We start from the raw sequence: 26,528 nt of genomic DNA, 5'->3' as shown, positions 1-26,528 counted from the left end.
GACGACTGGAGACTAGCTCTGCTGCACAGACCTATTGTGCACACATATTGCAGTGTGGGCTGGCTCGTGCGGCCCCTGGGCCCTCGCCTCTCCTGGGCTCCGATCATGTCCCTCTACAATCAGGGCCCGGTGATTGAGCAGCATCTGGCCTGCAGGCACTATCGGAGCAGGCCGGGGAGCAGAAGGAGCAGCATTGGCTGTAAAGTGCTTTGGGACGTCTGGTGGTCGTGAAAGGCGCTATATAAATGCAAGTCTTTTTGTTCGAATATTCCTCTGACCCGCGCTCTACATCAAAGGTAAAAGTTCTGCGTGTCTTTTTGATTGGTGTATCCTTGAGCCAATTAGTGAGCGCTCTGTGTGTTTATCCAATAGGAAGGTTAGATTGTGACAGCGCCTGTGACCAGGCTCTGGGCTGGGAGGGACTTCCTCTTCACCAGCCCGCGCTGTGTGAGTTTGTTACTGTGGGGTTTAACCTGGGTAAACCGGGAGTGATGGACAGCGCCGGGAGGGAAGGCTGCTTGCAGACGTGGACAGAAGAAAACCGCAAGTTAGTGGCACAGCTGAAGGTAAGGGATATTTTGGAGTTACCGAACAGCGAGAGGCAGGGAAGCAGGATTCGCGCTTTATATGGTTTAACGAATAGGTTGCAGACCCGCAGCTTCCAAGAAACTTGTTCTATAAAATGCATTTCTCACATGCTACGGTGTAGTCTTCTCTTAATTATGTTAAAATTCTTTCATTTAAAAGTGAAATGAGTGAAACCTTCCGAGATGTTACTTGAGACGTGCTCCCGGTGCAGATGGGCACGGACATGCAGTTGTCATTCGTTCAGGCTTCTCTCCAACTCACAAGAATAATTCTGACTCTCTTTTTGCCCATTTGAGCCATTTCATCGGTCTCTGTCCGAGATTCCGACTCCTTTCCAGCTTCAGGGCCTGACTAGCAGACTATTCTCCCTCCCAGCCTGAGCATTTTCCTCACCCCACTCCTTTTCCTCATCAATACCAACTTTCTGCCCCCGCTCACTTTGTATACAAGGAGACAAAGCATTCAGTGGCTTTTGGTGGATCAGTGTCCTGAGTCTGGCTGCAGGTCGTTGTGGGAGGCGAGAGGGAAAAGAGAGCAAGACACATACAGAGCGAAGGTATTTTTGAAGCACAAAAACAATGTGAATGGTGTCATGTATTCAACTATCATTGTAACCCATGTATTAGCTGGCCTAAGTTGTACACCTTGAGAACATTGACCACAAGGGGCGAACTTGTGGGAGACACTCCTAACCTGGACTTTCAAGTATAAAAGGGGAAGCTCCACCCACCTTCATCACTTGAGGTCTTGGTAATAACGGTAACTGGTCACAGAGTGACCTTCTCTCAAGTATGGGCCTCGTGTGCATTTATACTGTATAGTAAGGACATATCAAATGGGAAGGCACATCAAGAAGAAGATGTGTATAGATTCATGCACAAAGTGGGAAAAACTGTCTGGCGAAGATACAGAGACAAGCTTAAGTGTGTCAGAGCTATTATACAGAGGAAAAAAGTCAAACGCCCGAGAGAGACCAACAGAGAGAATTAGAGTGGGAGGTGACCAGAGAAACTTACAGAAAGACAATTTTCTATTTGTCAATAAACAATGCTGCAGCAGCAACATAGATTTCTCTACTGCTTTTCATGTAGAGAAAGATCTCTGAGTACTTTATGACACTGGGAGAGTTAGGATAGGCGGCTGAAAGCTCAGTCAAAAGTATGACTGAGAGTTTTTTTTAAGAGGTTGAGAGAGTGCTAGAGGATTTGAGGAAGGGTTTTTCAGTGGTTAGGGCAGAGATAGTTGAAGGTTCTGCCTTCAATGGTGAAGCAAAACGAGAAGGAATGCACAAAAGGCTAGAGTTTGAAGATCAAAATGTGTGAGGCAATTTAAAGCTACAGGTTTCAGAGAGTGGGGTAAGGCCATGGATAAGTTACACTTTATGGAAGGTGGAGGATGAAGTTTGGAGAAATTAGAGATCACAAAAGTGTAGATAAGGGTATTGGTGATGGTGGAGCTAAAGTATAATATGGATCAACTATATCAAACACTGAAGAGAGCAAATGTGAAGACGTGCTGTAGTCCCAGTTATAGAGAATATCCTTTGTGACTTTGACCTGGCCACTCTTGGGGCCCAAATTTGGCCCATCTGTTTTTTCGTCGCACTTGCATGAGATGCACTGACTTCCTACAATCCAAACTGCGCCAAAAAGCTGTCCCCGGATTTAGGCCCCTCTGACTCTCCTGGGGCTTGGCGCGGCGTGGCAATTCAATTGGGGGGCGGAGCTAGCGCCCTGCACTTAAGAATGCCGGCAGCTCAACACATGCACACTGGAGGTTTCACGCATGTGCAGTAGCTCCTCTGCAGCATGGGACCTGATGTCCCGCCCCTATCCCAGGCCGAGTGGCCTCCCGCACCGGCTGGCCAGGCTGCTGACTTCCTGGGCTAAGGTAGGACTTAAGTTTTATTTATTATTGATGGTTGTGCTTTGTTTAGTGAGGAGAGTTTTGATAGCAAGGCAGGTGGGGTGGCTCGGGAAGAGAGAGAGGAGGAGAGTTTTGATTGGGAGGAGGAGAGTTTTGATGGGGGCAGAGCAGGGGGGAAAGGAGAGTTTTGATGGGGGGGGAGGGGAGGGGAGTTTTGATGGGGGGGGGGAGGGGAGTTTTGATGGGGGGGAGGGGAGGGGAGTTTTGATGGGGGGGGGAGGGGAGTTTTGATGGGGGGGGGAGGGGAGTTTTGATGGGGGGGGGAGGGGAGCTTTGATGGGGGGGGGAGGGGAGTTTTGATGGGGGGAGGGAGGGGAGTTTTGATGGGGGGGGGGGAGGGGAGTTTTGATGGGGGGGGGGAGGGGAGTTTTGATGGGGGGGGGGAGGGGAGTTTTGATGGGGGGGGGCGGGGAGTTTTGATGGGGGGGGAGGGGAGTTTTGATGGGGGGAGGGAGGAAAATTTTGATGAGGGAGTGGGGGAGAGGAGAGTTTTGATGGCGAGGGCGAGGGCGGGGGGAAGGGGAGATTTGATGGGGGGGGGGAGGAGGAGAATTTTGATGGGGAGAGGGACAACTGTGAAGCCAGTAATTTTAATGAGCTTACTCAAGAGTTTCCTTAACCCTGTTCATGAAAATACTTTCCTACGAGCAGGAGATACTTCTATTTTTTACTTGGATATTTGAAAAAATTATGTAAATATGTTTTGTCTCTTTACTTTTATTTTTGTAGTTTAAGCTTCCACGGATGCTTCTGTTGTATAGTAAATTAACTTTGCGAAGTTTGTCAGTCCTTACAGCTGTTTGATCCTATTCACATTTTTTAGTCAAGTCATTAAGTACCTACCTGCGCTGATTTCTTAACTCTCCGCGAGTTTTCTGTGCGGCCACAAGTGGCCACATACACTGCCTAAGTTAGTTTGGAGCGTAGGTGGCTGGTAACGTCCCCTTTTGGGGGGAAAAAAAAACAAAACTCAAAAAAATCCTAACTAACTCACTTACACTGGCGCAAATTAAATGTGCAGAATGGGGATATTTAAGATACTCCAGAAAAATCAAGTTGCTCCAAAAAAAACGGAGCAACTCCTGGGCAAATTAGTTATGTGAGCAAGGTGAACGGTAGCATAGTGGTTAAATTACGGGACAAGTAATCCAGAGGCTTGAACTAATAATCTGGAGACGCGAGTTCAAATCCCACCACGGCAGCTGTGGAATTCACTGAAATCCTTTAGGGAAGGAAATCTGCTGTCCTTATCTGGTCAGGCCTATACGTGACTCCAGATCTACAGCAATATGGTTGACTCTTAACTGCCCTCTGAAATGGCCTTGCAAGCCACTCGGTTGTAACAAACCGCTACGTGAAATAATAAGCTTAAAAACTGGACGGACTACCCAGCATTGATGTCGGCACTGTCTTCGGACACGACATGCCCGAATGGCACGCCCAACTCAGTCAATCCTGCAAAGTCCTCCTCACTAACATCTGGGGACTTGTGCCAAAATTGGGAGAGCTGTCCCATAGACTAGTCAAGCAACAGCCTGACATGGTCATACAGAATCATACCTTGCAGGCAATGTCCCTGACTCCTCCACCATTCCTGGGCATATCCTGTCCCACCAGCAGGTGGTGAGAGAACCAACATGAGGGAAAAACCACTTGACGTCGTCCTCACCAATCTACCTGTCACAGATGCATCTGTGCATGACAGCAGTGATCAACGCTCAGTCATTGTGGAGTCGAAGTCCTATCTTCACACTGAAGATCTCCTCCATCGTGTTGTGTGGCACTACCACTGTGCTAAATGGGATAGATTCAGAACATAGAAACATAGAATATAGGTGCAGGAGTAGGCCATTTGGCCCTTCGAGCCTGCACCGCCATTCAATAAGATCATGGCTGATCATTCCCTCAGTACCCCTTTCCTGCTTTCTCTCCATACCCCTTAATCCCCTTAGCCGTAAGGGCCATATCTAACTCCCTCTTGAATATATCCAATGAACTGGCATCAACAACTCTCTGTGGCAGGGAATTCCACAGGTTGGGAATTCCACAGGTTAACAACTCCGAGTGAAGAAATTTCTCCTCATCTCAGTCCTAAATGGCCTACCCCTTATCCTATGACTGTGTCCCCTGGTTTTGGACTTCCCCAACATCAGGAACATTCTTCCCACATCTGACTTGTCTAGTCTCGTCAGAATCTTATACGTTTCTATGAGATCCCCTCTCATCCTTCTAAATACCAGTGAATAAAGGCCCAGTTGATCCAGTCTCTCCTCATATGACAGTCCAGCCATCCCTGGAATCAGTCTGGTGAACCTTTGCTGCACTCCCTCAATAGCAAGAACGTCCTTCCTCAGATTAGGAGACCAAAACTGAACACAATATTCCACGTGAGGCGTCACTAAGGCCCTGTACAACTGCAGTAAGGCTTCCCTGCTCCTATACTCAAATCCCCTAGCTATGAAGGCCAACATACCATTTGCCGCCTTCACCGTCTGCTGTACCTGCATGCCAACTTTCAATGACTGATGAACCATGACACACAGGTCTCGTTGCATCTCCCCTTTTCCTAATCTGCCGCCATTCAGATAATAATCTGCCTTCGTGTTTTTGCCCCCAAAATGGATAACCTCACATTTATCCACATTATACTGCATCTGCCATGCATTTGCCCATTCACCTAACCTGTCCAAGTCACCCTGCAGCCTCTTAACATCCTCCTCACAGCTCACACTGCCACCTAGTTTAGTGTCGTCTGCAAACTTGGAGATATTACACTCAATTTCTTCATCTAAATTGTTAATGTATATTGTAAATAGCTGGGGTCCCAGCACTGAGCCCTGCGGCACTCCACTAGTCACTGCCTGCCATTCTGAAAAGGACCCGTTTATCCCAACAGATCTACCAGCTCAAAACGGGGCATCCATGAGGCACTAAATCAGCAGCAGCAGAATTGTAGTCCACCACAATCTGTGACCTCATGGTCCAGCATATCCCTCACTCTGCCATTACCATCAAGCTAGGGAACCAACCCTGGTTCAATGAGGAGTGCAGAACAGTATGCCAGGAGCAGCACCAGGCATACCTAAAAGTGAGATACCAACCTGGGAAACCTGCAACACAGGGCGACATAAAATGCTATACAGTGGAAGCAGTATGCTATAGACCGAGCTCAGCGATCCCACAATCAACAAATAAGATCAAAGCTCTGCAGTCCTGCCACCCCCAGCCGTGAATGGTGGACAATTAAACAACCAAGGGAAGAGGAGGCTCCATGAATATCCCCATCCTCAATGATAGTGAAGCCCAGCATGCAGTTGCAAAAGACAAGGCATACATAGCACAAAGGAAGATGGTTATGGTTGTTAGGGGGTCAATCACCCAGCCCCAGGCCATCGTGCAGGAGTTCTTCAGGCAGTGTCCTAAGCCCAACCAGCTTCAGCTGCTTCAACCAGTCCTGTTTGTATGTTGTCTTTTTAAAAAAAATTTGAGACAAAATTGATCTGTCGAGGGGCTGAAAACAATTATTACTCCAGAGTCCGCTGAGCTGTCGATGCTTTGGGCAGGATTTTTTTTTTTTGCGACTTTGAGCCTTTCCGGGTGCAATTCGCAGCAGAGTGAAAAATTTAGCGCCGGGATAACGTTGGCGCCAGAGTGAGGAACTTTTGGTGAATGAAAGTTCACGAGGAGCGCTAGCGTTAACTCCGGCATTGCACCACAGACTCTGCACTGGAGCCGAAAGTTCCGGCATTGACGCAATCTGCCGTTTTGCGGATGCTTTTTTTTTTTCTCCTGTGCTTCCTTCTGGTTTCCGTTTCCGTTCCTGTCGCATACGCTAATGCAGGGCGCGGCCACATCCTGCACGCACATGCGTAGTACAACCGGGGCAGAATCAGACATTGCTGATTTTGAATTCGATGATGAAGGAGGACGATTGCAGACAGCGTGCCAGGCGCTTCAACCGCAAGGCAAATGAAGCTTTAGTGGTGGCTGTGGAATGGAGATGGCAGGAGTTGCGTCTTTGGGGTGGTTCCAGACCACCGCCTGTCAACTTCAAACGTCTTTGGAGAGACATAGCAAAGGAGGTCTCTGCCTCGGACTCTGGTTAGGACTGGCACACAGTGCTGAAAGAAATGTAACGATCTCACCGGGGTTGGCTTAGTTCAGCACCCTATTTGCTATGAATGATCTTTGCACATCATTAAATTTGCTTTCTGATATCTCAGAAGATGGCTCACCACTTTGATGTCTTCCTGATGAACCACATGCAACTTCCAAGACCATTAACCAGAGGACTGCATTACATTCAGACAGTATGGTATAAGTGCTTTGGTGGCAATCTGTGCCACAAGAGCAGATGGACTCTTGTAACCATTCTGATTTTCATCTTTGCAGGCAAAGAAATCTCATGATCGTCGTGAGCAGGTGTGGACAGGCGGCGGTCCGCCTCAGACCCTGCCACTCACCGACATCGAGGAGAGAGTAGCAGACCTCATCGGCGTTGCAAGTCTTGCAGCTGCCATTGCGGGCGCTGAACCCCCCCCCTCAGATACTGAGGGTAAGTCCTGCAGTGCCTCTGGACTAGATACAATGGAGTAGCGGCGGTCCTCCAAATGAACATGTGCTATGTGACCTTCCTCATGTCACCCTTCCACCTCCCCTACTGCTAACCACTCGTCTGTTGCTTTCTACTTCCAGCTAACCAGCCACAGGCGCAGCATTCCTCAAGAGACCCCTCCATGTCAGGCCATTGTCTGGAGGAGGATACAGATGAATTGACTCCAGCGTAGCATCTTACGACCTTTGCTCCACCATCGGCACTCAGCTCCTCTGGGGAAGACGTTATCTTCTCAGGGTTCGAGGATTGCGAGGCTCCTGGGACCAGTGGCATGCAGCAGCACAGTGCTGGGGTGGAATTCCCCAGGCCATCTCTCCAGAGGGTGAGTTGGCAAAGTTGGTCTGCTGACAGACAGGCAGATGTGGAACTGGACATGGTGGGAATGTCCAGGGAGAGCATCCTAATCGGCCGTCAGCTCCTTGATATTTTGGGAAGGATTCCCATGAACATTGACGGTCTGAAAGCGAGCATTACGAAGGTAGGGTTGCAGATTGTCAGTGCCAAGCCGTGATACCTGCGAGGCCATCAATGCCCACATGAGGCTGGAGTCCCGGAGAGTGTGGCGAGAATCCTAGCAGAATATGGCACATCACAGGCACGAGCTCTGCTTCAGCTTGGGCAGGTGATGCCTGCCTCTCTCTTTTCTGCATTCCCCACTGCCACACGGAGAAGTAATGGTTCTGAAGAGGATGAGGAGCAGCAGGCAAGGGAGGGGGAATGAAGGGAAGGTGGGCTAAAGACGCTGGCAACAAATAGTGGGGCAGGATTTTATTTAAGTATCTCACTGCTGGATTATGTTCTTGATGCTGGATGCAACTTATTTATGTTGCAGTATTACACTGCTAGATTATGTTCTTATGTTCTTGAAGTATCCCACTGCTGGATGCAGCTCATTATTTTATTTAAGTATCACAATGAAGGTTAAAAAGGTTACAATGTTCAATAAATGTTTTCTTCACCTGAACCATTCCTGTGTAGTGTCTCATTTGCAGAATAAGGGGGAATAGTCAACATGGTGGAATAGAGTGGCCAGGCAACGCCCAAACCTGCCGTTCACTCTTCAAGCAAAGCGTTCAATTATGAGCTGCCGCGTAAGGCTTTTGCAATGGCGAAATCTCCAAGGTGCCTCCCCTGTGGCTGTAGTGGTGGTGGCATGGGTTCCTCGCCAGGCTCGACTTTCTCCTCCTCCTCCCCTCTCTCCTGAGGTGGTCCTGCAATCCCCATTGGCAATTCCTGTCCCCTCATGATGACTAAGTTGTGTGGCATGCAGCACACCACAATGAACTCAGAGACTTGCTGAGGGGAGTATTGTAGGCAGCCTCCAGAATGGTCCAGGCATCAGAAGCGCTGCTTGAGCACTCCAATTGTCTGTTTGATGATGTTGCATGTGGCTATATCGCTGTCATTATAGCGATGCTCGGCTTCTGCCTGAGGGGGTGTTATGGGCTAGGTGGTGAGGCCGTAACCTTTGTCCCCAAGCATCCAGCTCTGGCCTTGTGCTTGACGCTGGAACATGCGTGAGACACTGCTCTCATGCATGCTCCCTGGATATCGGGCATTGACTGCCATGATGCGCTGAGCATGGTCGCAGACGATTTGTATGTTCAGGAAGTGGAATCCATTTCGGTTTCGGAAAACTTCTGGATTCTCTAAAGGTGCTCGCAGGGTGATGTGCGTACAGTCAGCGGCATTCTGAACCTTGGGGAAGCCAGCAAATTGTCCCAACAGCTATAGCTCTCTAATTTTGGGTCTCCCTGGTCATTGGGGAGTTTATGAAGTCCATCCTGCATGCGTACAGTGCATTAGTAACCTGGTGAATGCAGCAATGTGTAGCGTGCCGCGAGATGGAGCATATGACCCCCGCTGATGCCTGGAAGGAGCCGGAGGCATAGAAGGCAAGCGCCACAGTCACCTTCACCTCGACGGGCAGTGTGGTCCTGTTGCTGCTGGTAGGTTGTAGGTCTGCATGTATGAGCTGGCATATCTCTGTCGGAAGCACAGCCTTCTAACGCACTGTCTCAGAGAGCTGGAGGTATGAGTGATGTTCCCTCTTAAAACAAACTAGAAACTCTCAAAAAATTTCTATCAAAAGTATGCAATAACGCAGCGTTCTTCTCCCAACCGTCTTATTCACTTAACTGCCACTTCCTCCTTCACTTGCAACGTGGCGTCGTTAGCGCCTGATTTTTCTGGGAGGGTTCTCGGGTGGTTGCTGTATCAGGCAAAATGCTCGAAAGTTCCGCCCGGGGCATTAGCGCAGTGATGCACGACAATTTACCTCATCCAAACAGTCAAGACAGCAACGGGGCGGTAAGTTTTAGCGCTGCCGTAAAACCATTGGCGAAAGTTCTGCCTGGGCGCAAAATCTTGTGCGTGTCGTTTTGACGTCTCCAAAATATTTTTGCGTCCTGCCGAGGTGCTAAATGGGGCGCAAATGAACTGAAAATCCAGCCCGTAGTCCTTACAATACACAGTTCTTGTAGGTGTAGTATGCGGAAAATCATAAATGTGTAACCGTTTAATTATTTTTTCCAAGTCTGCACTCAATCACTCAATTCTCTACCACAGAAAGTAGTTGAGGCCAATTCACTAAATATATTCAAAAGGGAGTTAGATGAAGTCCTTACTACTCGGGGGATCAAGGGTTATGGCGAGAAAGCAGAAAGCGGGTACTGAAGTTTCATGTTCAGCCATGAACTCATTGAATGGCGGTGCAGGCTAGAAGGGCTGAATGGCCTGCTCCTGCACCTATTTTCGATGTTTCTATGTCTAAAACATAAAAAGGGCAGCACCAGAACTGTATTAGAATATTTTAAAGTTGTGAAATCTTTTCTGAAATATTAGGTTGCTTCACAGTAAACCATTTATCTTAACTGGTGTTTTGACTTTGCACTGCTGCCCTTTTCTTTGCTCCACTTCCCTGTGATACAGTTCAGAAATTCACTGGCCTGGATTTTGAGGGTTGAAAATTGAGGGTTAATTAAATCAGACAGCAACTTCTGGCGACTACACATACGCAGTGATGTGCAGAAATCCGGAAGTTGCTCCTCCAGAAGCAAGGAAGGATGTGAGGTTGCAGTACTTACGTGATAGATACCCAATAAACTCGCCAGAACAACAACAACGTACATTTATATAGCACCTTTAACGTAGTAAAGTGTCCCAAGGTGCTTCACTGCAGCGTTATCAAACAGGGTTCAATACTGAGCCATATGAGATTTTAGGACAGGTGAGCGAAAGTTTGGTCGAAGAGGTTGATTTTGAGGAGGGAGTGGTGGAGAGGTTTAGGGAGGGAATTACAAAGCTTAGGGCCTCGGGAACTACAAAGCTTAGGGCCTCGGGAGCAGAAAGCACGGCCACCAATGGTGAAGCCATTAAAATTGGAGATATGCAAGAGCCCACAGAAAGTGTGTGGGCAAGTGTAATGAACGGCTGGCGCAAAATCTGGGCCACTGGGAAATCAAGGATGAAATCGCTTGTGACCAGTCTATGACATAATGCTGGGACCACTGTTCACAATTTATATTTACGATTTAGACTTTGGAATTAAAAACACAATTTCTAAATTTGCGGATGACTCCAAATTGGTGGGGGAGTAGTCAATACTGAGGAGGACTGCAACAAATTACAGGAGGACATTAATAACTTGCAGAATTGGCATGCAATTGGCAAATAAAGTTCAACACAGATAAATGTGAGGTGCAGGTTGAACATCTCTAATCTGACACCCTCTGGACCTGGCCTGTGCCGGACCACGGGAGGTCATGCCGACTCCAGACCCCAGACTTAAAAAATCCCACTGTCAGCAAAGTTTTAGAATTGCTTCCTACAAAAGCTATTTTTGCTAATCTGTAACTGTCGTACCATGGGCTCTGTACCTTGTATATCGGTCGCGTTGTGGCTATTTTGATGTAAATAGGACTGATCTAGAGAGTGTGTTTGCAGGTTGGCAGTGAGATTCGCCGACGGGTTGCACAGCGAGAGGGGCTGCTGTTTGATGTAAGGAGTCCCGTTGTTCAGTGCGGAGGCCGAAGGAGCCCACGCTGAAGCTGAGGTAGTGTATATGGAGTGCAGCTCCATCACCTCCCCACCGGTCAGCAAGGGAGACGCGGGCAGTGAGCTATCGGCGTGGTTAGGCTAGTCTCCGACTGCAGATCCTGTACAGCTTCTCACATCGTGACTATTATTGACCGAGAGGTGAGAGACAGAATGTCCCGGTAAACCCATCCCGTCAACGTTGCTGGCCAAATGTCTTCCAGCCTTGGTAGGAGCTTCGGAAAAAGGGGATGTCGCTCTGGAGGAACTGGTAGATCTCGCTGAGAGTCAACCGCTTGGTGGGACAGCTGTGGATAGCCATCACAATCAGGGCTATGTAGGAATATACGGCGGCTTCTCTGGGTGCTGTATGCCAGCGTTTGTTTTGGTAGTGGGGGCGGCTGCTCCATCACACAGGTCTGACAATGACCTCCTCCTCAATGACGACTGGGTCCTCCTCTCCTCTCCTCCTTCAGCAACGACCGGAGCTCTCCTTCCCCACCGGCGACCTGGCCTCCTCTTCACCTCCAACACGTGGTGAGTTCCATGGCTGTGACCCCCCCTGCCCTCTCAATGCTTGCCCCCAACCAGGCCTCGGATCACCTACCACCAGGGGCGCTACCCAGCGCCGAGCCTGCGGCCAACATCTTGCTGTAGGCAACTAAGCCATATAGCTGTGCCTGGTCTCCTGTCGTTTTGGACCCCCCTTGCCAGTGGATCAAGCCCATGTGGTAGCCGGTGTGCAACGACCACCCCACGTTAAAAGAACTCGTGCACAGGCATCTTCCGCTCCGTTAACATGAAGTTCGGGACCTGGAACGTCAGGACCCTCATGGACAACCCCAACAGCGACAGGCCGGAACGCCGCACCGCCATAGTTGCCCGGGAACTTGGACGCTTTGATATCGACATCGTCGCCCTAAGTGAGATCCTGCGAGTAGGGGAAGGCCAGCTCAAGGAACAAGGTGGAGGTTATACCTTCCTCTGGTTTCCCTTTCCAGAAGAAGAATGCCGCCTCCACAGAGTCGGCTTCGCCATCAAAAATGAGCTGGTCAACCGCCTCAAAGACTCACCCTGCGGGACTAACGAGCGCCTCATGACTCTTCAACTCACCTTATCCCGGAACCAGTGCGCCACAGTCATCAGTGCCTACGCCCCAACACTCGATGCAACTGATGAGGCCAAAGAGGGTTTTTACACCAACCTCAAAAAATTCCTGTCCTGCGTCCCCGCGGGCGACAAACTGATCCTCCTCAGTGACTTCAACACCAGAGTCGGCAAGGACACAGACCTCTGGGGAGCTGTGATTAGCAGAGAAGGGGTGGGGAAGGCCAACTCCAGCGGTACCCTACTCCTGACAAAGTGTCTAGAGCATGAACTTGTCATCACCAACACCTTGTTCCGCTAGAGGGACAAATACAGGGCATCGTGGCAACACCCTCGCTCCAAGCACTGGCATCTGCTCGACTATGCCGTCATCCGAGCTAGTGACCGCAAGGATGTGTGCATCACCGGCGCCATGACAAGAGCTGACGACTGCTGGACGGACCACCGCCTAATCCGATCCATCATCGACATCAACATAGCCCCAAAGTGGAGGGAGCAGCAGAAGCAAAAAAGTCAATGCTGGAACACTTGAGAACCCTATATAGCCAGCGCCTCACAGCTAACCTGACGACCCTTGATGACCCCGAGACGCAGAATGGCCACACCACTTGGTCTGCCCTCCAGGCCTCCATAAGCAGTGCCTGCAAAGAGACACTCGGTTATTCAACCAGGAAACACCAGGACTGGTTTGATGAGAATGATTAGGAGATCCAAGAGCTAATAGATTGAAATGCAGGGCATTTCTGAGCCTTAAACAATAACCCAACACTGGAGCAGCAAAGCAGCATTACAGACGGCTCACGGCTGAGGTCCAACAAAAAACCCGGGACCTAAAGAACAGGTGGTGGATGGAGAAAGCACAGGAGATACAGCAGTTGGCTGACAATCATGATGTGCGAGGATTCTTCATTGCAGTCAAGGCTACTTACAGTCCAAACACCCAAGGCCCCATCCCACTGCTGCCAAGAACAGGGAAATACTCATCAAGGACACCGAGGCAGTCAGGGCCCACTGGAAGGAACACTTCGAAGATCTCCTCAACCGAGACTCTGCCTTTGACTCGAGTGTTCTCGACTCCATTCCGCAGTATGCTACCCGCCACCACCTCAGTGAGACCCCAACGCTGCAATAGGTAGAAAAAGCCATAAGACAGCTTAAAAACAACAAGGCCTAAGGGTATGGATGGAATCTCTGCTGAGGCATTGAAGTATGGCGGAGAGGCACTGCTGGCGCGAATACATGGTCCCATCTCTCTCATCAGGAGGGAGGAGAGCATGCCGGGGGATTTCAGAGATGCAGTGATCGTGACCATCTTTAAAAAAGGGGACAAGTCCGACTGCGGCAACTACAGAGGAATCTCCCTGCTATCAGCCACTGGGAAAGTTGTCGCTAGAGTCCTCCTCAACCGTCTTCTTCCCGTGGCTGAGGAGCTCCTCCCAGAATCACACTGTGGATTTCATCCCCTACGGGGCACAACAGACATGATTTTTTGCAGCGAGACAGCTACAGGAAAAATGCAGGGAACAGCGCCAGCCCTTATACATGGCCTTTTTCGACCTTACAAAGGCCTTTGACACTCAACTGCGAGGGTCTATGGAACGTTTTCCTCCGTTTCGGATGCCCCCAAAAGTTCGTCACCATTCTCCGCCTGTTCCACGACGACATGCCAGCCGTGATCCTTACCAACGGATCCATCACAGACCCAATCCATGTCCGGACCGGGGTCAAACAGAGTTGCGTCATCGCCCCAACCCTCTTCTCAATCTTGCTCCACCTCAGTCAACAAGCTCCCCGCTGGAGTGGAACTAAACTACAGAACAAGTAGGAACCTGTTCAACCTTCGCCGTCTCCAGGCCAGATCCAAGACCACCCCAACCTCTGTCGTCGAGCTACAGTGCGTGGACAATGCCTGCGTCTGCGCACATAGAGGCTGAACTGAGGCGCACGAAAGCATGGGCCTTATTGAAAAAATCCGTAAGACAAAGGTTCTCCACCAGCCTGTCCTCACCGCACAGCACTGTCCCCCAGTCATCAAGATCCCCGGCGTGGCCCTGGACACCATGAACCACTTCTCGGAAGCCTTCTATCAACAAGAGCAGGCGTCAACGACGAGATCCAACATCGCCTCCAATGCGCCAGCGCAGCATTCGGCCGCCTGAGGAAAAGAGTGTTTGAAGACCAGGCCCTCAAAACTGCCACCAAGCTCGTGGTCTACAGGGCTGTAGTGATACCTTCCCTCCTGTATGGCTCAGACATGGATCATGTACAATAGATACCTCAAGTTGCTGGAGAAATATCATTAACGATGTTGCTGCAAGATCCTACAAATCCCCTGGGAGGACAGGCGTACGAACATCCGCGTCCTCATCCAGGCTAACATCCCCAGCATTGAAGCACTGACCACACTCGATCAGCTCCGCTGAGCAGGCCACATAGTCCGCATGCCAGACACGAGACTCCGAAAGCAAGCGCTCTACTCGGAACTCCTTCATGGCAAACGAGCCAAAGGTGGGCAGCAGAAATGCTACAAGAACACCCTCAAAGCCTCCCTGATAAAGTGCAACATCCCCACTGACACCTGGGAGTCCCTGGCCCAAGACTGCCCTAAGTGGAGGAAGTGCATCCGAGAGAGTACTGAGCACCTCGAGTCTCAACACCGAGAGCATGCAGAAATCAAGCGCAGACAGCAGAAAGAAAGTGCGGCAAACCAGTCCCACCCTCCCCTTCCCTCAACAACTATCTGTCCCACCTGTGACAGTCTGTAGCTCTCGTATTGGACTGTTCAGCCAGCAAAGAACTCACTTCAGGAATGGAAGCAAGTCTTCCTCGATTCCGAGGGACTGCCTATGATGATGATGACCGCCACCACCGCCGCCGACATGGAAAATGGTCCACGTTGTCCCAAGGGCGTGCCGTGAATTTTGTTGAGTGAGATGGGGGATTGCAGTGAGGAAGATCGAGAAGAGTGTTGGTGCGATGTCACAGCCCTGCTTCACACCCGGTCTGGACATGGATTGGGTCTGTGGTGGATCCGTTGGTCAGGATCACGGCTTGCATGTTGTCGTGGAGCAGGTGGAGGATGGTGACAAACTTTTGGGGGCAGCCGAAATGGAGGAGGACTCTCCATAGTCCCTCACGGTTGACAGTGTCAAAAGCCTTTGTGAGGTCAAAGAAGGCCATGTACAAGCGTTGATGCTGCTTCCTGCTTTTCTCTTGTTGTTGTTGCGCCGCAAAGATCATGTCGATTATACCCCTTTGTGGATGGAGTTCGCATTGTGACTGGGAGGAGCTACCAGTGGTTGAAGCGAATAGTATCGATGCATTTAAGGGAAAGCTCGATAAGCATACAAGGAGAAGGGAATAATAGGTTATGCTGATAGATTTAGATGAGGAAAGACTGGAGCAGGCTCGAGTGGAGCATTGCATTAACGGCAGCATGGATTGATTGGGTCGAATGCCTGTTTCTGTGCCGTATATCCTATGTAATATTTTAACAATACACCACTCTTGGCTGACAAAGTAGCAACTCGGTAGTAACGGGAAATTGTGCATTAAAATGATCAGTACTGAGCAAATGTGTGATTTGCCTTCGGACTTGAGCATTTTGACAGTTGGCTGTCAGTCCTATAAATAAATTGTAGACACTGATGTAAAGAAGAATGACAAAAGCAACAACAGAATGGATGCAACGCACTAATGCAGTATCGTGCCAAGGGCTGTTTAAGAAGCTGTAGAAAATTTTCAGTTAAAACATTTTGTCTTAAAGGTTATGGCAAATGATCGCGAGCACCCCCCCATGGGAATGCATTCCTGCATCTTTTTCAGACTGAAGCCATTACCATTACATCTCTGCACAGGGTTTATGATGTACACTATCATTTTTCTTTCCAGCATATTTCTACTTTTACTGCAAAGCGGAGAGATATCTTACACCAGAGCCACGTTTCATTCAGCAAACTACTAGAGAAAATCCAAGGTATTACTGTGTTTACTGATGCTACCGCTCATTATGGCTTGCTTAATTATATTACCATTGATGATATATGTATCCAGCCGTTTTAAATGATCTCAGATCTGGTACTGTGTAATGAGACAGGATTAATAAACGAGTAAAGGATCCTCCAGGAAAGAGTGATCATAGCATGGTTGAGTTTCAAATCCAGTTGGAGGGTGAGAAAGTTGGATCTCAAACCAGTGTCCTAAAGCTTAAATAAAGGAGACTACAAAGGTATGAGGGCAGAGTTGGCTAAAGTGGACTGGGAAAATAGATTCAAGTGTGGGACGGTTAGTGAGCAGTGGTGGATATTTACAGAGATATTTCACAACTCTCAACAAAAATATATCCCAATGAGAAGGAAAGACAAAGAAGGGATAACCATCCGTGGCTAACTAAGGAAATAAAGGATGGTATCAAATTGAAATCAAGGGCATACAAAGTGGCCAAGATTAGTGGGACTCCGGAGGATTGGGAAACTTCTAAAAACCAGCCAAGATCGACTAAAAAAAATAATAGAGGGGGAAGATAGATTATGAAAGTGAACTAGCTAGAAATATAAAAACATATAGTAAGAGTTTCTACAAATATATAAAAAGAAAAGTGTGGCTGAGGTGAATGTTGGTCCCTTAGAGGATGAGACTGGGGAATTAATAATGGGGAACAGGGAAATGGCAGAGACTTTGAACAAATATTTTGTATCGGTCTTCACAGTCGAAGACACTGTAAACATCCCAATAATGGATAATCAAGGGTCTATAGGGAAGGAGGAACTTATCTATCACTAAAGAAGTAGTACTCGGTAAAATAATGGGACTAAAGTTGGACAAATCCCCTGGATCTGATGGCTAGGGTCTTAAAAGAAGTGGCTGCAGAGATAGTGGATGCCTTGGTTGTAATCTACCAAAATTCCCTGGATTCTGGGGAGGTCCCAACGGATTGGAAAACTGCAAATGTAATGCCCTTATTTTAAAAAAGGAGGCAGACAGAAAGCTGGAAACTACAGACCAGTTAGCCTTACATCTGTCATTGGGGAAAATGCTGGAGTCCATTATTAAGGAAGCAGTATCAGGACATTTGGAAAAGCATAATTCAGTCAAGCAGAGTCAGCATGGTTTTATGAAAGAGAAATCATGTTTTGACAAATTTGCTGTAGTTCTTTGAGGATGTAACGAGCAGGGTGGATAAGGGGGAACCGGTGGATGTGGTGCATTTGGAATTCCAGAAGGCATTCGATTAGGTGCCACGTAAAAGGTTACTGCACAAGATAAAAGTTCACGGGGTTGGGGGTAATATATTTGCATGGATAGAGGATTAGCTAACTAACAGAAAACAGAGAGTCGGAATAAATGGGTCTTTTTCCGGTTGGCAAACAGTAACTAGTGGGGTGCCACAGGGATCGGTGCCGGGGCCTCAACTATTTACAAATATTAATGACTTGGATGAAGGGACTGAATGTAATGTAGCCAAGTTTGTTGATGATACAAAGATAGGTGGAAAGCAAGTTGTGAGGAGGACACATAAAATCTGCAAAGGGATATAGAAAGGGCTAAATGAGTGGGCAAAAATTTGGCAGATAGAGTATAATGTGGGAAAATGTGAGGTTGTCCACTTGGCAGAAAAAATAAAAAAGCAAATTATTTAAATGGAAAAAAAATTACAAAATGCTGCAGTACAGAAGGACCTTAGTATGCAGGTACAGCAAGTAATCAGGAAGGCAAATGGAATGTTGGCCTTTATTGCAAGGGGGATGGAGTATAAAAGCAGAGAAGTCCTGCTACAACTGTGCAGGGTATTGGTGAGGCCACACTTAAAGTACTGCGTGCAGTTTTGGTCTCCTTATTTAAGAAAGAATCATCAACATAGGCAGTCTCTTGTATCGAGGATGACTTGCTTCCACGCCAAAAAGGATGAGTTCACAGGTGTTTCAAAGGTCCCGAACTACATCCTGAAGGGTGGAAGATGCCTGTGCTTGGATTTTTTTTAACATGTGTGGCCGTTGCACACCAGCCACCACACGGACTTGGCAGAGCTAGGTCTTGGTCCAGTGGCAAGGATTACCCAAGACGACTGGAGACCTGCTCTGCTGCACGGACCTAGTGCACGCACATATCGTAGTGTGAGCTGGCCCGTGCTGCCCCTGGGCCCCTGGCCCTGATCACGTCCCTCCACAGTCTCTCGCCGCTCCTTCGCCCCGACCTTGCCGCTCCTGCTGTATCTACCCATCTATTCTCATCCCCTCCACACCCAGTAACTGGTCTCCAGAATGTAGCCAAAGGTTCAGGACACCTGCATTTGGGGAGGGGCAACAAGGCAAGGGAATGCACAATAAATGGGAGGATACTGAGAGGTGTGGAGAACAGAGGGACCTTAGAGTGCATGTCCACAGATCCTTAAAGATAGCAGGACAGGTCGATAAGGTAGCTAAAAAGGCATGCGGAATGCTTTCCTTTATTAGCCGAGGTATAGAATACAAGAGCAGGGAAGTTATGCTAGAACTGTGTACGACACTAGTTAGGCCACTACATTAGTTAGGCCAGTTCTGGTCACTACATTACAGGAAGGATGCGATTGCACTAGAAAGGGTGCAGAGGAGATTTATGAGGATGTTGCCAGGACTGGAAAACTTCAGCTATGAGGAAAGATTGGATAGGCTGGGTTTGTTTTCTTTGGAACAGAGGAGGCTGAGGGGAGATTTACTTGAGGTGTATAAAATTATGAAGGGCCAAGATAGAGTGAAGTTGAATGGAGGAGCAGGCTTGAGAGGCTAACTGACCTACTCCTGTTCCTATGTTCCTTGCCTGTGGTGTCAGCGACAGCTTTATGTCATAGAATCGTAGAAAAATTAAGACACAGCCCATCTTGTCCGCGCCGGCCGACAACGAGCTAGCCAGCCTAATCCCATTTTCCATCTCTTGGTCCGTAGCCCTGCAGGTTACGGCACCTCAAATGCACATTCAAGTACTTTTTAAATGTGGTGAGGGTTTCATCCTCTACCACCCTTTCAGGCAGTGAGTTCCAGACCCCCACCACCCTCTGGGTGAAGTAATGTTTCCTCATCTCCCCTCTAATCCCCCTACCAACTACTTTAAATCTATGCCCCCTGGTTATTGACCCCTCTACTGAGGGAAACAGGTCCTTCCTCTTCAAGAAAGAATATACTTCATTGGAGGCAGTTCAGAAAAGGTTCACTCGGTTGATTCCAGAGATGAGGGGGCTGACTTATGAAGTTACATTGAGTAGGTTGGGCCTACACCCAAGTTTCTCAAGTGTAGTTTCTCCCTCTATTTATGAAACGACTGACCTCTTGATATCTTGTCTGAGGAACTATTTGGAGTCCGAGCTTACTCCACGTGTGGATTCACTTATGTATTAGATTCCAATGGCGCAGTACTTTAGTAAGGCAGCGTGTTGTGCTGCCTGCTTCATTGACAATACAATGGATACATGTTCTGGTGCCTGATGGCTCATCAGCTGGGTAACCATTCCTTTCAATGGAGTGCTGACCAATTCTTTATGGTTTTTGTGCAGGTTTGCCGCCAACTGTACCCAGCATTCCCTTGGAACTGACAATTCTGTACAATGTAGTTGTTTTAAACATCAGTTTGTCTGACACCAATCAAAATGGTAATGCATTGATGTATCAGGGACTTGTCCGAGGTAAGTTATAAACTTTAAGTACAGTGGACTAGTTGTAAGTTTGCTTTAACTTCTGTTTGTATTTCCCCACCCCCAAAATAGGCACACAGAGCCAGCTCCAGGATGTTACTTAATTGTTCTTTCAGATTACCTTACAGCCAAATGTGAAAGGGGCATTCACAAACTGATGCATTCCAATACAAATTATATAATTGCATTGCAGGCACATGCAGTTGTAATAAATATGACTAATGGCGCTTCTCCCTCAATAAACACTGAACTATTTTCTTAATACAGTACCCACTGATATTTTAATATTTAAATAAATTCTTTATTGCCATAAGACTTTTCCAGCTTCAAGAATTTGCACTTAAAACCATCTATTCCAGAAAACAATTGTGTACCATTTCCTGGCAGAAAAGAAATTGAGAGATGTGCATTTATATAACACCTTTCACAGCCTCAAGACGTCCCAAAGCGCTTTAAAGCCAATGATGTACTTTTGAAGTGTAGTTACGGTTGCATTGTAGGGAAACGTGGCAGCCAATTTGCACATGGCAGGCCCCACAAACAATAATTAAATAAATGTCCAGGTGTACTCTTCAAAAGATGCCCACCTGAGAGGGGAGAAGTGGCTCCATTTAATGTCTCAATTGAGACAGAACCTCTGATAGTGCAGTACTCCCTCAGTACTGCACTGAAGTGTCAGCCTAGGTTACGTGCTCAAGTCTCTGGAGTGGTGCTCGAACCCACAACCTTCTGACTCCAAGGCGAGAGTGATACCAAGGCGAGAGTGCTACCACTGAGACGAGGCTGACACATGTTAATAATGTTCTTGAGCCAGCCTTTACAAGGTAGCATGGTGACTTGCTCATTTTTTTTACACTCCTGTGGAGCACATCCTAGCTATTTTGTCTTTATCTAGATTCATGTGACTGGTCTCTGTGAGGCTGTATCTGGACCAGATGGATGGAGAACGCCTCTTCTCACAGAAGATGTGTTCTTTGCAATGTTTTATAAAAGTTCAGTGTGGTTTCTTTAGAATACATCCCTTGCTGCCACTGCCAAATTATTCCCTTTTAATGTAAATAAACTTTGTTCTTTTGGATTCCGCTTGGCCGGCGTGTTTTTTTGATAGGAAAGCTTGCTTATTGTGTTATAAATTCAAGACTGTTAAAATTGCTTGATTCTCTGTATTTTTTTAAAAACAGGATTAGAAGCTTATGGTAGACATTTTGATGGACTGGATGTCATTAAATTATGGGGAACGATATTTCAGAGCATCCATGACCCAACTTTTCTTCAGTCAGTTCATCAGCTGATCTACTTGCAATGTGTGCTGTGGCTGGTTAATAATCAACTGGAGAAGATTGATACTACACTTCACATACTAAGAGACAGAGTAAGTGCGGCAGTGCAGCTGGAGATTCATTGTTTATTATCATGGTTCAGGGTTCTTTGCCCATTTTATCATGGAAAGTACTTGGGCGTGAGCTATGTTAACCTGTGTTTTTTTTTTAGCAAAAAGCTTGCCAGAGGGAAATTAGCTTCTCGTGCTGAGTTGTAGCTCGATCGGCAGATAAATGTTGATTATAATGCGAGTTGGGAAGCTGTTTCTCTCAGATCCAAACAATGGACAATTCATCAGCCATGTTTGGTTATTCTAAGAAACAGTAAGCACTTGATGTCGGAAACCTTTTTTTTTATCTCTGAGAGATGCTTTTAAAAACCAGAACACGGACACCAAAGAGGCAGGTTGCAAGGGAAGAACCTATGCCCTGGTCAGGATTGTCTTGTCTTGTCTCGGTTGAGTTGGCATATGCAGTCTAGCTATATTCTGCCAACTTTGGCCAGAACGCTGGAGATAACTCCCCTGCTTTTCTTCGAAAAAGCGCCATGGGATCTTTTATGTCCACCTGAGAGAGCAGACGGGTCCTTGGGTTTAACGTTTCATCTGAAAGGTACGTTAGTTCATGGTGTTATGTTAAGTAAATGGTGCATTAAACATAGAAACATAGAAAGTAGGTGCAGGAGTAGGCCATTCGGCCCTTCGAGCCTGCACCACCATTCAATATGATCATGGCTGATCATGCAACTTCAGTACCCGATTCCTGCTTTCTCTCCATACCCCTTGATCCCTTTAGCCATAAGGGCCCCATACAACTCCCTTTTGAATATATCTACGAACTGGCCTCAACAACTTTCTGTGGTAGAGAATTCCACAGGTTCACCACTCTCTGAGTGAAGAGGTTTCCCCTCCTCTCGATCTTATATGGCTTACCCCTTATCCTTAGACTGTGACCCCTGGCTCTGGACTTCCCCAACATCAGAAACATTCTTCCTGCATCTAACCTGTCCAATCCCGTCAGAATTTTGTTTCTCTGAGATCCCCTCTCATTCTTCTAAATTCCAATAAATATAAGCCTAGTCGATCCAGTCTTTCTTCATATGTCGGTCCTGCAATCCCATGAATCAGTCTGGTGAACCTTCGCTGCACTCCCTCAATAGCAAGACTGTCCTTCCTCAGATTAGGAGACCAAAACTGCACACAATACTCAAGGTGTGGTATCACCAAGGCCCTGTACAACTGCAGTAAGACCTCCCTGCTTCTATACTCAAATCCTCTCGCTATGAAGGCCAGCATGCCATTTGCCTTATTTACTACCTGCTGTACCTGCATGCCTACCTTCAATGATTGATGTACCATGACACTCAGGTCTCGTTACACCTCCCCTTTTACTAATCTATCACCATTCAGATAATCTGCCTTCCTGTTTTTGCCACCAAAGTAGATAACCTTACACTTATCGACATTATACTGCATCTGCCGTGCATTTGCCCATTCACCTAACCTGTCCAAGTCCCTCCTCACAGCTCACACTGCCACCCAGCTTAATGTCATCTACAAACTTGGAGATATTACATTCAATTCCTTTGTCTAAATCATTAATGTATTTTGTAAACAGCTGGGGTCCCAGCACTGAACCCTGCGGCACCCCACTAGTCACTGCCTGCCATTCTGAAAAGGATCCATTTATTCCCACTCTTGGCTTCCTGTCTGCCAACCAGTTCTCTATCCATGTCAATACATTACCTCCAATACCATGTGCCTTAATTTTGCACAATAATCTCTTGTGTGGGACCTTGTCAAAAGCCTTTTGAAAGTCTAAATACACCACATCCACTGGTTCTCCCTTATCCACTCTGCTAGTTACATCCTCAAAAAACTCTAGATTTGTCGAGCATGAAATCCCTTTTATAAATCCGTGCTGACTTGGACCGATCCTGTCACTGCTTTCCAAATGTGCTGATATTACATCTTTAATAATTGATTCCAGCATTTTCCCTACCACTGATGGCAGGCTAACCAGTCTATAATTCCCTGTTTTCTCTCTCCTTTTTAAAAAAGTGGCGTTACCTTAGCTACCCTCCAATCCAATACGACTGAACCAGAGTCCATGGAATGTTGGAAAATGACCACCAATGCATCCACTATTTCTCGGGCCACTTCCTTAAGTACTCTGGGATGCAGCCTATCAGGCCCTGGGGATTTATCGGCCTTCAGTCCCTTCAATTTTCCTGCCTAATAAGGATTTCCCTCAGTTCCCCCTTCTCGCTAGACCCTCGGTCCCCTAGTATTTTCGGGAGGTTATTCGTGTCTTCCTTAGTGAAGACAGAACCAAAGTATTTGTTCAATTAGTCTTCATTTCCTTGTTCCCCATTATGAATTCCCCTGATTCTGCCTGCAAGGGACCTACAATAGTCTTCACTAATCTTTTTCTCTTCACATATCTATAGGAGCAAGCTTACTCTCATACTCTCTTTTCCCTGCAAGCTTACTCTCGGACTCTATTTTCCCCCTCCTAAATAAACCCTTTGTCCTCTTGTGCTGAATTCTAAATTTCTCCCAGTCCTCAGGTTTGCTGCTTTTTCTGGCCAATTTATATGCCTCTTCCTTGGATTTAACACTATCCTTAATTTCCCTTGTTAGCCACGGTTGAGCTACCTTCCCCGTTTTATTTTTACACCAGACAGGGATGTATAATTGTTGTAGTTCATCCATGTGATATTTAAATGTCTGCCATTGCCTATCCATTGTCAACCCTTTAAGTATCATTCTCCAATCTATCCTAGCCAATTCACGTCTCATACCGTCAAAGTTTCCTTTCTTTATGTTCAGGACCCTAGTCTCTGAATTAACTGTGTCACTCTCCATCTTAATGAAGAAATCTACCATATTATGGTCACTCTTCCCCAAGGGGCCCAGCACGACCAGATTGCTAATTAGTCCTCTCTCGTTACAAGACCCAGTCTAGGATGGCCAGCCCTCTAGTTGGTTCCTCTACATATTGGTCTAGAAAACCATCCCTTATACACTCCAGGAAATCCTCCTCCACCGTATTGCTACCAGTTTAGTTAGTTCAATCAATATGCAGATTAAAGTCACCCATGATAACTGCTGTATCTTTGTTTCATGCCATCCCCAACCTCCCTACTACTGTTCCGTGGCCTGTACACAACTCCCACTAACGTTTTCTGCCCTTTGGTGTTTCGCAGCTCGATCCATATTGGGGTCAAGTTTCAGCCTGAGTTGCTCCTATTTTTTTTGGAGTATCTTAGAAATTGCAATTCTTGGCATTTAGTTTGCTCCAGTTCTAGTCAGTTAGAACAGTTTCATTTTGGAACAGATTTTTTTTTTCAAAAGGAGGCTTGTCTGGCCACTTACGCCTGTTTTGAAAGTTTACGCAGTGAAAACTTACTCCAAACTAACTTAGAATGGAGTAAGTGTCGATTTTTGTATGCTCAGAAAAACCTTGCCTACACTTGGAACATCAGGCTTAGGGAACTGGGGGCGGGGAGGGAGGAAGGAGAGAGAAGAAAGGGAAGTTTACAAACATGAAACACCGCCCCCCCCCCCCCCCCCCCGGTGTCTCTCTCTGTCTGTGTCTGAGACAGCGGGACGAGGACGAGGATGACACGGGCCCGGCCCGCCCCCAGCAAGATGCCAGGCGGGCGGGCCCCGCCGAAGGAAGAGAGAGCGGACCGGACTTGACCGGGAGGTGGTTGGGGGAGGGGGGGGGTGTGCGGCAGGCAGCGGAGCGGGAGGTAGAGGGGCGTGAGAGAGCCAGAGGGAGCGTGAGCTGAATGGGGGGGGAAGCCAGAGCAGGAAGCTCGAGGAGGAAGGTGCAGTCCGATCTTCGTCACCCCTGTGAGCCCATTCGGCCAGGGCTAGGGGTGGCGTGCTTCGGGCCCCTCCCACACCGCCTCGGGCACCTGGAGCTACTGCACATGAGCGCCCACTGTAGCGCGCATGTGCAGAGGTCCCGCCACTGTTTTTAGGGCAGGGACCTGGCTCCGCCCCCCCCACAGCTTGTGCTGCGCTGCGCTGAGGGCCTGGATCGACCTGAGGGAGTGGAGAATACCGAGGTAAGTTTTCGGCGTGGAAATCAGGCGTGGCTCGAACGGCGCAGCCCGAAACTTGACCCCATAGATTCCACATCATCCACGCTATTGTCCTTCCTTACCATTGCATTAATCTCCTCTTTAACCAGTAATGCTACCCCACCACCTCTCCCTTCCTGTCTGTCCTTCCTGAATATTGAACACCCCTGGATGTTGAGTTCCCAGCCTTGGTCACCCTGGAGCCATGTCTCCATAATCCCAATTACGTCATATCCGTTAACAGCTATCTGCGCAGTTAATTCATCCACCTTATTATGAATGCTCCTCGCATTGAGACTCTGAGCCTTTAGGCTTGTGTTTTTTTTTTAACACTCTTTGTCCTTTTAGAATTATGTTGTCATATAGCCCTTTTTGATTTTTGCCCTTGATTTCTCTGCCCTCAACTCTTGCTTTTCTCCTTCCTACCTTTTGCTTCTGCCCCCTTTTTACTTCCCTGTGCCTCTCTGCATAGATTCCCATCCCCCTGTCTTTTTAGTTTAAAGTGCGGTGGTGTATTTTGTAATAGTTGTGAACTGAAGTTATACTGATCGTACCAAGTGTTTCTCATTATAGACAGTGTTCTGTACGTTTTGCCTACTGTGGAATAAACTAGTTTACAAATCAAATCGATCATTACCTTGCCAATTGTTAAATTGGTCTATCTGCAGAGAGATTGAAGACAGATATTTCATTAAGTTCCTGTAGCCTCTGGCCCATTATAGTAGTGCAGTGAGGGAACTGAAGAACATATGCTGCCAGTCTGTTGTTATCTCCCTTTTCCCTTTTTGATTCAGGCTGGTACAAGGGGAAATAGACGGATATTGTTCACAATTGATTAAAGATGTCAATCAAAATGGATTTCAAACCCTTGGAGTATCGGAATAGGCCAGTGATTGAACATTTAATGCTGTCCTAGAAAGAGTGTGAACAACCAGTTCAATGGAACTTTTTGTGCCCATTATATAATCCATGACCAGAGCAGACAATCTGGCCTGGTTAATAGAGACTACTTACCTGAAGCATTATTTAGTAAACAGTAGAGTTGAACTTAAATCTTTAAATGTAATTAGAGACATGGGAGAAGAGAATAAATCCAGAGTTATACCAGTGATTTGAATACTTATGGTTGAGGGATGCTGTCATCCTAGCCTAAACAGGATGTATATTACACATCATTCTCCA

General features: G+C 47.4%; 1 protein-coding gene across 3 annotated transcripts in view; it reads left to right on the top strand.

The window, feature by feature from the left end:
* The first annotated feature begins 453 nt into the window (after positions 1 to 453).
* The window catches only part of fancg (FA complementation group G), a 78,600-nt gene continuing 52,525 nt past the window's right edge, over positions 454 to 26,528 (top strand). For all 3 annotated transcript variants that reach the window (XM_070862506.1, XM_070862503.1, XM_070862505.1), the window contains exons 1-4: positions 454 to 566; positions 16,163 to 16,247; positions 19,797 to 19,925; positions 21,116 to 21,306. In XM_070862506.1, coding sequence (XP_070718607.1) covers positions 492 to 566; positions 16,163 to 16,247; positions 19,797 to 19,925; positions 21,116 to 21,306 — 480 coding nt within the window. In that variant the 5' untranslated portion in view covers positions 454 to 491. The remainder of the gene's footprint in view (positions 567 to 16,162; positions 16,248 to 19,796; positions 19,926 to 21,115; positions 21,307 to 26,528) is intronic.

The sequence above is a fragment of the Pristiophorus japonicus genome, chromosome 2, assembly GCF_044704955.1.
Source record: "Pristiophorus japonicus isolate sPriJap1 chromosome 2, sPriJap1.hap1, whole genome shotgun sequence".
NCBI lineage: Eukaryota > Metazoa > Chordata > Chondrichthyes > Pristiophoridae > Pristiophorus > Pristiophorus japonicus.
This window is presented reverse-complemented; position numbering and strand designations above follow the sequence as displayed.